Raw genomic sequence first — 12,459 nt, 5'->3', positions numbered from 1 at the left:
TTATGCAATTACACCTACAAAATACAACACTATTGAAATAAAGAAGGAGATAATACAGAAACATGAGAGTTGTTGTTTCTGGTAGATACATTTTATAAAAAGAGAAGGTGTGTGTTGTGCTGGTATGAGTGGATCAGACACAGCAGCGCTGCTGGAGTTTTTAAATACCGTGTCCACTCACTGTCCACTCTATTAGACACTCCTACCTAGTTGGTCCACCTTGTAGATGTAAAGTCAGAGACGATCGCTCATCTATCGCTGCTGTTTGAGTTGGTCGTCTTCTAGACCTTCATCAGTGGTCACAGGACGCTGCCTACTTGGCGCTGTGGGCTGGATATTTTTGGTTGGTGGACTATTCTGAGTCCAGCAGTGACAGTGAGGTGTTTAAAAACTCCAGCAGCGCTGCTGTGTCTGATCCACTCATACCAGCACTGTCCTGGTCCTGTGGGGGTCCTGACCATTGAAGAACAGGGTGAAAGCAGCTAAAAAAGTATTCAGAGAAACAGATGGACTACAGTCAGTAATTGTAGAACTACAAAGTGCTCCTATGTGGTAAGTGGAGCTGATAAAAAGGACAGTGGAGTGCAGAAACAAGGAGGTGGTTTTAATGTTATGGCTTATCAGTGTATATGCAATTCCACAGCACCACGGAACGCATTAACAGGTTTCCTATACATCCTTATGGGAAAATATACCTTAAAACTCAACGCATTTTAATCTCCATTGACGTTGAGTTCCAAGGTACCACTATACGTGACTTTTATTTGTTAATTAGTTTAATTTGCCTGCCATTCCTGGTTGTTTTAATCAAATCACAACCACTTTCATTATGAAATGACAATAATTAGTAATGGTGTGACTGTCTAGACACTTGATATCTGTTACCTGAAGTGAGATTACAGGAGTGACTGGAACAAGCCAAAAGCTTTTGGTAGATGCATTTTGAAGCAGAATTCTGAGCTTTGGTCACAGGAAATCCTCTTACTTGTTTTGAGTATCGAAAAATATATCGAGCAGTCCTCGATAACATTAATCCACACTTATTCATTATTATATGCTATGTGTTTACATACTAACACTTACTGAATTGAATGAAGCAGCTGTCTAATCTATTAAAAAGAGAGAAAATCCCAGCGATTAAACAACTAGCAGCATTGTATATATGGTTGATTTCATATAATCTGACCACAAGCGAATATTCTGGACGTATAACATCCTCAAATTCATATTCTTCCGACTAAACACGCGATCATTGTAGTCCCGAGTACACGCATACTTCTATACTAGGTAGCACGCTACAATAGAAATCCTCGATTACATCCGTACTATTCTTACACACTGCGCAGTATGGTAGTACAGGGTCGACTCAGATAGTCACTCTCACATCTAATCGTCCTCTCAGTTGTGAAGTGTCGTTTAGGAGCGTGTCGAATCCTCTGCTCGGTTCTTTTGGCTCAGAGATTCGTTTGAAAGCAGCCCAAAACGAACGTCTGAAAGACTGGAATTTTCATGTTTTACAAAAGCAGTCGAATGTTCCAAGTTTACAGTTCCCTGGTGGAACCGGACCAGCCGCGACCTTGGACAAGATAAGTCAAGATATGACAAGATGAGTCGAGTCAGTTAATATGACTCACTAAAAAGATCCGAATTGCCCATCGACTCACTCCTGAGTCGGATCGTCAAAACGCGTTAAACTCGCAAACGCGTACTAAAGTAGCACATATATTCTTCTTATGCGTACACTTTTTTATACACACAAATGTAACTTTAATGCTCATTTTGTCGTCGAGTAAAGTCGCTGACCTTTATTTGTAACTCATTTAAATGTTTTCGCTTGGCGTTGGCGATTGATTACTTTTCCTAGCGCGCTGCTTGTTGGGAAAGCGGGCTGTTCAAAAACAATCCAGTTCCGCCTTAGCTGGATGCTGTTAGCTATGGAGGGGCGAGTCAGGTAACGAATTCAGTTTGTTTTCAGAACATCTACTTATACTGTTTTTATTTAGTTTTATTCCTTGCGCTATAGGAATACGTTTAATGTTTGGCGTAGGCGTTGTTTGGCTAGTTAACGTTAGCTTCGTGCTAACTCGCTGCTGGCATTTTCTCGTTTAGTAATAAAAGCGTCGCCATTGTGGGCTGTATCCCAAATTGCTCCCTACACACTGCGTGAGTGCACTACTAATGTAGTGAAACAGTGATCGGTAGTGCACTTAATGTCTGTGAGGGCTGCATTTCAACACAGCCTAAACATGCTGTTTAGGGAAACGTATTGTTAGTAAATAATAGTTTGCTTAAAGGTTCTCAAACATTTTACATTAATTTTCCTGGTGCCAAAGAATTTTCATTTATATTTATACAATATATTTATACATGAATTAATAATTTAATTGTTTAAAGACATAATTCATAAGGCAGACAAGTTAGCGCGCCCATATATCCTATATTTCCCAGGTATGTCTTGTTTTAACAGTTAAACGGCCTAAATATGTCCAGTATTTTAGACTTGTTTATATATTAACATTTGCTTACTATAGTCAGCAATACATCGTGTATGTGTTTTTGTATCGCTCGACCTTTCTCGGTAGGACCCGCCTTCTCGCAAGCATGATTGGTCAGTCGTGTACGGTCTGCATTCAACCATTGGCCAGCTTGCAACATCCAGAGAGCAGGAGTTTGCGAATGACAGTTTCTCTGTGAAACAGGACCCACTCGACCCTGACCAGGATAAAGGAGTTGAATCACTGGTGTAGATTACCTTTAGTCAGGAGAGATAGCTCTATTAAACACACACCACCACACATCAGCTTGATCTATATGATCACATGCTAAAGTATTGTCTTTTTATTGTTCAGCAGTGCAGTGAACACTCCTGCCAGCAGACCCATAACCCACAGGAGGAGTAAGAGCTATGGGCGGAGCTGTGTGGAGAATCCGTCTCTGTTCTGGCAAACACCTGGTCATTTAACAGCACTCGGACACAGGATCCTAACCAGCAGAGAAGCTGCCAAATCCTGCAATATCACAGTAAGTAAATTATATTCTGCTGGAGGGGGAATTCAGTCATTGTGTGCATTTCCCGATCAGCCATAACATTAAAACCACCTCCTTGTTTCTACACTGACTGTCCATTTCATCAGCTCCACTTACCATATAGAAGCACTTTGTAGTTCTACAATTACTGACTGTAGTCCATCTGTTTCTCTACATACTTTGTTAGCTCCTTTCATGCTGTTCTTCAATGGTCAGGACCACCACAGAGCAGGTATTATTTAGGTGGTGGATCATTCTCAGCACTGCAGTGACACTGATGTGGTGCTGGTATGAGTGGATCAGACACAGCAGCGCTGCTGGAGTTTTTAAACACCTCACTGTCACTGCTGGACTGGGAATAGTCCACCAACCAAAAATATCCAGCCAACAGCGCCCCGTGGGTCTAGAAGATGACCGACTCAAACAGCAGCAATAGATGAGCGATCGTCTCTGACTTTACATCTACAAGATGGACCAACTAGGTAGGAGTGTCTAACAGAGTGGACAGTGAGTGGACACAGTATTTAAAAAATCCAGCAGCGCTGCTGTGTCTGATCCACTCATGCCAGCACAACACACACTAACACACCACCACCATGTCAGTGTCACTGCAGTGCTGAGAATGATCCACCACCTAAATAATACCTGCTCTGTAGTGGTCGTGTGGGGGTCCTGACCATTGAAGAACAAGTATATATACACAAAACAAAGTAGCATTTACTCTCTTCCCATGTGGACAAGAGGCACGAGGTGTAACACCTCACAGACAGGAACATGAGGTCAGGATCGAACCCAGGTTCCTCCGAGCTGATGTTGGAGTGCTCATTTTCAGTGCATCAGAAATAAAATACATTTAAGGTGTGCCTTAATGTATTTATTTAGTCACAGTCATGTGACAGCAGCACGATGAATAAAATCCTACCAGGGGAATATGTGATCTGGGCCTGTGAGCATTGTAATTGTTTCAGAAGGGCTGAGGATGTTCTTCTAAACTGCTGATACAGTCTGCAGAGTGTGCACAGAATGGATGGGGAGGACGGATGGGAACTGTGTTACCATAAACGTACTGTCAGCTTTAACCAAATATCCACTCTAAACAACCGTTGTGAGCAGATAAGCATTCCCGAGGTGGATCTATTACGACCACAGATTGCCACATAGTGTTTTGTGCTATGTAATGTTTTTTACTGGGATGGATTGGAAGACTAATTTTAGACCTTCCTGTCCAACATTAAAAAAAAATTTCAAAGCGACTTACAGTAGTGTGACAGTATACAGTCTAAGCAATTGAGGGTTAGGGGCCTTGCTCAAGGGCCCAACAGTGGCAACCTGGCAGTGGTGGGGCTTGAACCAGCAACCTTTCGAATTACTAGTCCTGTACCTTAACCAGTAGGCTCCAACCTTGAAAAAATGCGGTTTTGACTTAATAGGTACAAATTGCCAGTCACAATTAAATCTTCCTAGAAAAGTAGATGCCTTTATAGCAACGAACAGGCTATCAACATATTCCACATATTTTTGGCGTGTGTGTGAGAACTGTTTATTATACTTACACCGGCAGGCATAGTGGCTTGGTGGGTAGCACTGTCACCTCACAGCAAGAAGGACCTGGGTTCGATTCCCAGGTGAAGCAGTCCAGGTCTTTTCTGTGTGGAGTTTGTATGTTCTCCCCGTGTCAATGACTGCGTATGACGTTTTACATTTTTGCCATTTAGCAGACGCCTTTATCCAAAGCGACTTACAGTACAGTTACAATTACAGTACAATTGAGGGTTAAGGGCCTTGCTCAATGGCCCAACAGCAGCAACCTGGCAGTGGTGGGGCTTGAACCAGTGACCTTCTGATTACAAGTCTGATTCTTAACCACCAGGCTACAACTCACCCTACATTAAACTTGAACTGATGAATCTTGTGTAACCCGTACTGTCATGAATGTAACCAAAAGTGTGTAAAACATGACGTTAAAATCCTAATAAAATAAACTGTTTATCTACTGCAGAGTAAAGTTGACCCAGAGCAAGTGGCCCTCCTGGTGAAGCACGAGTGGAGGCTCGCCTACGTCACCCCTCTGTACCGATTCCGGCACACTCAGTTAAAATCGTACTCCAAGCACCTCACGGCGTTCATCGTGTCCGAGAAACAGCAGGGCGTGGCCGTCGAGGTCGGGCTGGATGCAGGATTCAAGGTCACGTTTTCCTCCGTGCTCGGAATAGCAGAGACGAAAGACGACGCCGAAACGGTTTTCATTCAGGTAAATGTATATAACAGCAGGTTTGCACAGTAAGTATGTATGCAGCGGTCTATTAAGCTGACCTACCACTGCTATTGGGGTATGGGGGTGCTTTGGATGGAACCAGCCCTGCTGCGATCTTGACCAGGATAAAGGGGGCTGAACACAAAACAACAAACCACACCACTTCTCATTTTATTTAAGTGTGCCTATGGGAATTTCAGCCCATTCAATCAAAATGCCTTCAATATTAGGTCAGATCTCTTTGCAGGCCCACTGGGGTTACCCACGACAATCTCATCAAGTCTTTTTGGGCCTGCTTTGCATACGGGCACAGTCAGGCTAGAACAGGAAATGGCCTTTCCCCGAACTATTTGTAATTATAAAAACAGTATTGTATTACAGTCACAATTGAAAAGGTCAACTTGTGCATGCTGCTGACTTTCCTCCACACCAAACTCATCAAACCTTCTTTACAGACCTCGCTATGTGAGAAGTAACACTGCTGGAACAGGAAAGGACCTTCCCTAAACCGCTGTGCCATAGTTAAAAGCCCATTGTTCTTTTTACACAAAGAAACATCTAAACTAAGTCATTAGAAGTGGTGTCCATATACTTTAGCCTCTTCCGATTTCTTCCAGATACACTCGAAACCTGCGTTCGCCCAAGACGGCACCAAGCCCGTGTGGCGCGGCTGGCTGACCTGCGTGAACGGCGATCCCGAGTACCTGAGGTCACTCCCCCCCGACTTCGTCAGCCTCCCCCTGTTCTGCAGCAGCGGCCCAGAATCCCTCACGACTCTGGTCAAGTCGTGGTTCGAACGCACCTTCGACTGCAACTTCGGCCCGCTGCTCCTGAACTCGTCCACTCTGAACTGGCTGGCCGCCCTGTGGACCGGCTGCCATCCCGACAGCAATATCAGATTCTTAAAGCTGGCGTGGACCATGCCCTCACAGCCGGCGCTGGACATCGCTTACACGGTCAACCCGCAGGACGCCTGGGAGCTGTGGAACAGCGTCCGCACGGACGGCGGCGCGGACGATCGGGTCAGCGTGGACGAGGTGCGGCAGTTCATGAACGGGATCGAGACTCACCTTTTCAGACATTTTAAGATTTACCTATCTGCCGGGACTCTCATGAAGGTCTCTACCGCCCTCGGTTCAGCCCATCACAACGGCAAAATCAAGGTACCCATAAATACCCATCATTTTACATTTTGATTGAGATGAGTTCATTGCACATTGATGAGTTTGGCGCCACCTAGCGTTGCATGCGGAGACACACACCCTAAGGGCACTCTTCCTCATCTCTTGTGCAGGCGCGTCTAATCAGCCGGCAGAGGTCGTAATCGCATTCTGACAGAGACCGACCCACATCCGGTTCTTTGTCCCACCCCCCCACTGAGCAACCGGCCAATCGTTGCTCATACAGCCACTCGGCTTCAAACCGGTGAAGCAGAGCTGGATTCGATACCACATACTCAGAATCCAGCTCTGGTTGCAGCGTGTCTATTTCCGCTGCGCCACCTGAGCGGCTCATTTTAAATTTTTTGAAGGTGTACGCTGCTCCCAAATATAGGGGGCACCACAGTGGATTTGGTCCACATACCAGGCTTAGTACAGTTTTTACACCAGATGCCATGTCCTACGCCACCCTCCTATTTCTATCCAGGCTTGGGATTGGCACTGAGAGCGCACTGACAAATGGCTAGGCTTTTTCAGCCATCCTTCATCTGACATGTCCATGCAGATGGCCGACTGGCTGATAGCACAGCTGAGATTCAAACCTGAATCACCAGATCTCAGCAGTCAGGGGCTAGCGTACTTTTCCGCTGTGCCACTCGAGTGCCCAAACAAAGAGAACGCTATTAAGGTTGGTTGGTTGACAATGCAGAACTAGTTTTCTTACTGTATCTATGATTATCATACTGTTTTATATTAGTGTGCTCGTATGGTGCAGGGGTAAAAATCAGCTGGCCCCTTACTATCTGCCAGTGGGGCGCCTGGGCATACATGATTGGCTACATCTGAAAAGCGGGTGGCTGAAGAGCCTAGCCATTGGTAGGTGCAATGTCAGTGTGCTCTCAGTGTAGATCCCAAGCCCTGGATGGCGCAGCGGGATAATCCGCTAGCACACCAGCACATAATCGAATCTCTGCTCTGCTACCGGTGGGCTGGGCGCCCTCTAGCAGCAGACAAAATTGGCTTCCAGTCTGCTGGGGGAAACACCGGATTAAGGGGTGAGGTTATCAACGCTGTGTAAGGACCTTGGTTGTCCTGGGCGCCTGTACAGAAGTGAAGGAGCATGGAGATCTGGGTGTGGCTCTCCATTCCCCCACCGAAGTATGGGAGAATAAGAAGGGATGGTGGACTGCGCACGCGTCGGAGGGAGTGTGCGTCAGGCGGATATATACCCTCCTTGGAAGTCGTCGGGGTCCCCAGCAGTTGATTGTAGGGATGTAACGATGCACCACAAGACAGTTAAAAATCGGTGCACATGTGCCACGATTCGAATCGGTTATTCATTTAAGATGTATCGATGTTCACCTCGCCTGGTTGACGCCACTGCAGGGTTGCCAGGTTCGGAATTTTCCAGCCAAATTTATTTATGTGAGGATACTTTCTTCATTTGTATTATTCATTATTTCATTTCAGTTTTTTTTTACACAATAAGCATTATTTGGCATAGTTTGTACCTACCTCAGGAATAAAAGGGCATTCATTGTTTAGATAAATAAAAGATAAGCACAAATACAGTATTTTATTTTTTTTTTTTTAAAGAGAAATTAAATAAAAGGAAACTGTCATCATGTGTCCTCAATTTCATTTTGTTTAAATAAATCGGGAAAAAATCGTAGCACAGTATCGTGAATCGTATCATCGTGGGTAGTGTATCGTTACGTCCCTAGTTGATTGGCTACACTGGAGACAAAGGGGTAAAATGCATAAAAAGTAGTCTATTTTTGTGGAATGCTGTTAGTTTTACATCAGATGTAACATGACCTCCTAAACACTCCACTTGTATTGAATTTGGATTGAGAATCTGAAAGACCTAAGTGTGACAGATGTATGTGTGGGTTTTTTCCCCCCACAGCACTCTATAAGACTTGTTTATTCGTGTATAGTAGTTTGAGGGCTTGTGATTATAGTCCTACTAAGAGCTTAGTAATCAGGAGATTTATAATTCATGCTTGTGACGTTTGTCTGTTTCAGATCGGCAACAGCGACTACATCGCCACTTTACTGAGTCTGCTAACCGAATGCGCCCTGCTGAAAACGCCAGTTTAATATCTCTGCTGTGACATTCTATCTGTAAATAGCTTTACTTTTATTGAATAAATATGTAGGACTAACATGTATGCAACTCCTCCATTTGGTATTTATTTTTTATATCAGTATCAGTTCTAAAAACGCACCTTTTAACCTAAAGACCACATAATTATGTTCAGTACAGAAAGTACCAAATGCAAGTATTCAGTGTCGGTAAATAGCAGTTTAAAATCTCATTTTCAATGTAAATATTGTACTTTTCCTTTTTCCTTTTTATCTACACACTTCATATATTCCTAAATTCTTTTAAACTGTGTGCCTGTGATACCCAATGAGCCAGAATGTTAGAACCACCCCCCAAAAGTGTGAAAGGCAACTTCTATTTTATAACAATTGCGCATGAGGGTCAGGGGACTTATTAAATGTTGGGTTGATAGTAGTGACTCAGTTGAAGTGTTGAATGCAGCAGATATGATCACCATATACTGTAGATCCGAGTGATTTAGATAAGGGCAGAATCATACTGACCAGACGACTGGGGTTGAAGCATAGGGGTGCTCACAGGCAGCCATGGCGAGTACCCACAGACAGCGGTCCGATAAGGAACTGCTGACAGATTGTTGGGTAGCCAAGATTCATTGAGGCCGGGCACCCAGCTATCTAGGCTCTGCTACCGGTTGGCTGGGCACCCTCTAGCAGGCACAATTGGCCTCCAGTCTGCTGGGTGGGAACAACCAGTCTAAGACGTGAGGTTAAACGCAGTGTTGCCCAGAGCGCCTGTACAGAAAGTAGAGTGTAGAGATCAGGGCATGGCTCTCTGTATGCGAAACCAATCTCACCGAAGTATGGGAGAATAAGAACGGATTGGTGGACTGCGCACACATCGGAGTGTGTGTCAGGCGAATATGCACCGTCCTCGGATGCCATCAGGGTCCCCACCAATAGATTGGCTATTCTAAATTGGGAGATAAAGGTGGAAAAATTCATAAAAACGCAGTGGTAAAATACACTAGCACACCAGAGCTGGGATTTCGAATACATCGTATCGAATCTCAGCTCTGCCATCTGTCTGGGCTGGGCGGCTACATGAACAACGATTGGCTGTTGTTCAGGGTGGGACAAGCCGGACCAGGGTCCCTCATAACTGGTGAAATTGCGACCTCTGCTGGCTGATTGATGGCACCTGCGCAGGGTTGGGGAATAGTGCTAATCAGGGTGGGGCGAGTGGGTAGTGTGGGTATCTTCCTAACAAAAGATCAGAGTTCAGGCATTTTTATTGTATGAATATTTGAGTTTCTGTTTTTAACAACCACTTGTTTTAAAAGTGTATTGTCTTTTTTTGTCTTGGAATAAATGCAACATTTCTGAACGATCTCGAATCCTTTTTTTTTTTTTTGGAAATGAGAAGTGTTTAAATAAGTAGCTTCTAAAACATTTACATTTTTGGCATTTAGCAGACGCTCTTATCCAGAGCGACTTACAGAAGTGCGTCCATAGTGAACATTACCTTACTCTAGTTTAAAGTAAACAACAGTCCAAGAACACAAATCTGCTGAAAACCTGTTAGGACCAAAGTGCTTAGTAAAGAGGTGATGGTTTTTAATCGTTTTTTAAAGACAGCGAGAGACTCAGATGTTTAGACAGACGGGAAGTTCGTTCCACCACTTGGGTGCAAATACAGAGAAGAGCCTTGATGCTTGTCTTCCTTGAGTCCTGAATGGAGGATCAAGTCAAGCGAGACTAGTGGCTCGGAGATTGCGTGGTACAGAGCGGGGTTTGATAAGACCTCGAAGGTGGCTAGGGGCTGGTCCATTTTAGGCTTTGTAGGCGAGCATCAGTGTTAAACTGAATGCGTGCAGGTACAGGAAGCCAGTGGAGGGAACGCAGCAGTGGTGTGATGCGACGGTGGACATAGGAGCACCTGCCAGGAGGGAGTTGCAGTAGTCTAACTGTGAGATTACAAGTGACTGGACAAGAATCCGAGTGGCTTCCATGGACAGAAATGGCCGGATCATCCTGACGTCGTAGAGGAGGAACCGGCACGATCTTGTCATGTTGGCTACATGTAGAGAGAATGTCAGCTGGTTATCCAGGACAACACCAAGGCTTCTTACATGATCAGATGGTCTGATCTGGGAGTCATTAAGAGAGATGACTAGATGAAACAGGATGAAAAGTGCAGCCTGGTAAATTAAAAGTAGATTTAACTATAATTGTACCACAAACAAATTATAGGAAAGTAAATTTGTTTTTTATCCACCTGACTATAGAACAGACCTGGGCATTGAGACGTCCCCAACCGGCCCGCATGAGGTCTGTGGCAATTACAATTTAGATGCAAATAAATGTACATAAAACATGCATTACAACATGATTGATTTTGATGGGAGCGCAAGTTTCGATTTACGTGTGTGCGCGAGTGTATCAGCTTCACCGTAATGCGAACAGAACTGAGTGTGACTGACGGTGGAGTTTTTAACAAGACATGAACTTCTGAAGTCAGATGTAACGCTGGTTAAGGATCAGAATTTAGGCTCGAAATCGCTGTTACGGTACTACACAGAAATATAAGAACATGAACGATGCAGAGCATCACACCTGAAGCTTCTCTAACTAAACTGCAAAAGCAACAAGGACTGTTTTATAAAGTTTAACACGTCCAGAACTGAAGCAGTCAGGACCAGCTTTGTGATTTTAAAAAGAATATCCAACAATAACAAAGGACAGAAAAACAAATGAGACTCATTAGACTCAAAACAAAATAGTGTAAAGTTTAAAAACCTGCGCATTTTGTTCACATTTGGGTTTTTTTTTTGCGTTTGTTTAAATAGTAAAATAATGTTGATGTTTTTACTCTGCATACTTCTAATTTTCTGATTGTAACATCTAAACATTAACAGCTTATTAGAACTGTACAATTTACTGCTTTTCATAAAGAGTGGGCAGTTGTAGCCTAGTGGTTAGTGGACTAGTAATTAGAAGGTTGCTGGTTCAAGCCCCACCACTGCCAGGTTGCTGCTGTTGGGCCCTTGAGCAAGGCCCTTAACCCTCAATTGCTCAGACTGTATACTGTAACTATATTGTAAATCGATTTAGATAAAGGCGTCTGCTAAATGCTGAAAATGTAATGTAAATGTAAATAGAGATCAAATTAATATTGAGCAGAATTTAGTTCCCCTTATTGGTCCGGCCCTCCACAACAGTCCCAGTTTCTTATGTGGCCCCTTGGAAAATTTTATTGCCCACCCCTGCTATAGAGGGTTTTCCATCCACCAACTTCTTGCGAATTTTGAAAATGCGCATTAAAAAACCTGGATGGAAAAGCTCGAAATTCGAAAAAAAGGGAGGTTCGGAATGTGTGTGCCATCCAGTGCGCCGTACACCTGTGGTATGTGGTGCGCTGCGTAATTACGCTGTGCTATTTCTTCTGCCTCCTGTGCATTTGGTAATACGACGTAATTTTCATTAGTTTTGATGTTATTGCTCGGCATACAGCGTATACGCTACGGTGAACTGTTGTTACGCCGAACGTCTCGCCCAGTACTCTGTACTCCACACAAGTGGCCAGCTTGTACAAGGCAATAGCAATCCTCTTTTCAGTTGGCACGGGTGTAAACTGTAACTGTGACTGTAAACCTTTGGCTCTACAGATGACCCGATCACGGTGCATAGCTTATCAAAGGCTGATTTTGACATTCTTAAATTCTTGATCCAAAGCTCGTCTGAAAAATGGTTCCGCACAATGCGCTCCCAAAATTGTTTAGTGCGTTTACGTTCCCAGATGCGAGGTGAACGTCGCCGTTTGAGCCCACATTAGATGGGCCGTTGTTCGTTCTGCCCGACGTCTCTTAGCTGCAAACAACATAACCTTAAAAAGATGGCAAATGGTTGTAAATATAATTCTACTTAAAGCAAAAAATGAATTAAATCTCT

The 12,459-nt window shown here is 44.0% G+C and overlaps 2 protein-coding genes across 4 annotated transcripts in view; one reads left to right on the top strand and one right to left on the bottom strand.

Moving 5' to 3' along the window:
- Window positions 1-1,070, bottom strand: part of dars2 (aspartyl-tRNA synthetase 2, mitochondrial) — a 38,329-nt gene extending 37,259 nt beyond the window's left edge. For both annotated transcript variants that reach the window (XM_062993009.1, XM_062993010.1), the window contains exon 1: window positions 886-1,070. In XM_062993009.1, the coding sequence (XP_062849079.1) occupies window positions 886-1,048 (163 nt within the window). In that variant the 5' untranslated portion in view covers window positions 1,049-1,070. The remainder of the gene's footprint in view (window positions 1-885) is intronic.
- Window positions 1,071-1,875: 805 nt separating this feature from the next.
- cenpl (centromere protein L) lies at window positions 1,876-9,895 on the top strand. 2 transcript variants are annotated; one of them, XM_062993008.1, is made up of 5 exons: window positions 1,876-1,951; window positions 2,853-3,021; window positions 5,027-5,278; window positions 5,899-6,444; window positions 8,470-9,895. In XM_062993008.1, exons 1-5 carry the CDS (start codon window positions 1,923-1,925, stop codon window positions 8,542-8,544), a joined length of 1,071 nt encoding a protein of 356 aa, XP_062849078.1. In that variant the 5' UTR covers window positions 1,876-1,922; the 3' UTR covers window positions 8,545-9,895. The 2 variants fall into 2 exon arrangements, with proteins under 2 accessions (XP_062849078.1, XP_062849077.1); XM_062993007.1 differs by having other exon boundaries at window positions 1,919-1,951; window positions 2,850-3,021.
- The last annotated feature ends 2,564 nt before the right edge of the window (window positions 9,896-12,459 follow it).

Source organism: Trichomycterus rosablanca, chromosome 4, assembly GCF_030014385.1.
Source record: "Trichomycterus rosablanca isolate fTriRos1 chromosome 4, fTriRos1.hap1, whole genome shotgun sequence".
Taxonomy (NCBI): domain Eukaryota; kingdom Metazoa; phylum Chordata; class Actinopteri; order Siluriformes; family Trichomycteridae; genus Trichomycterus; species Trichomycterus rosablanca.
Note: the sequence above shows the minus strand (reverse complement) of the source record. Positions and strands in the feature narration are given on the sequence as shown.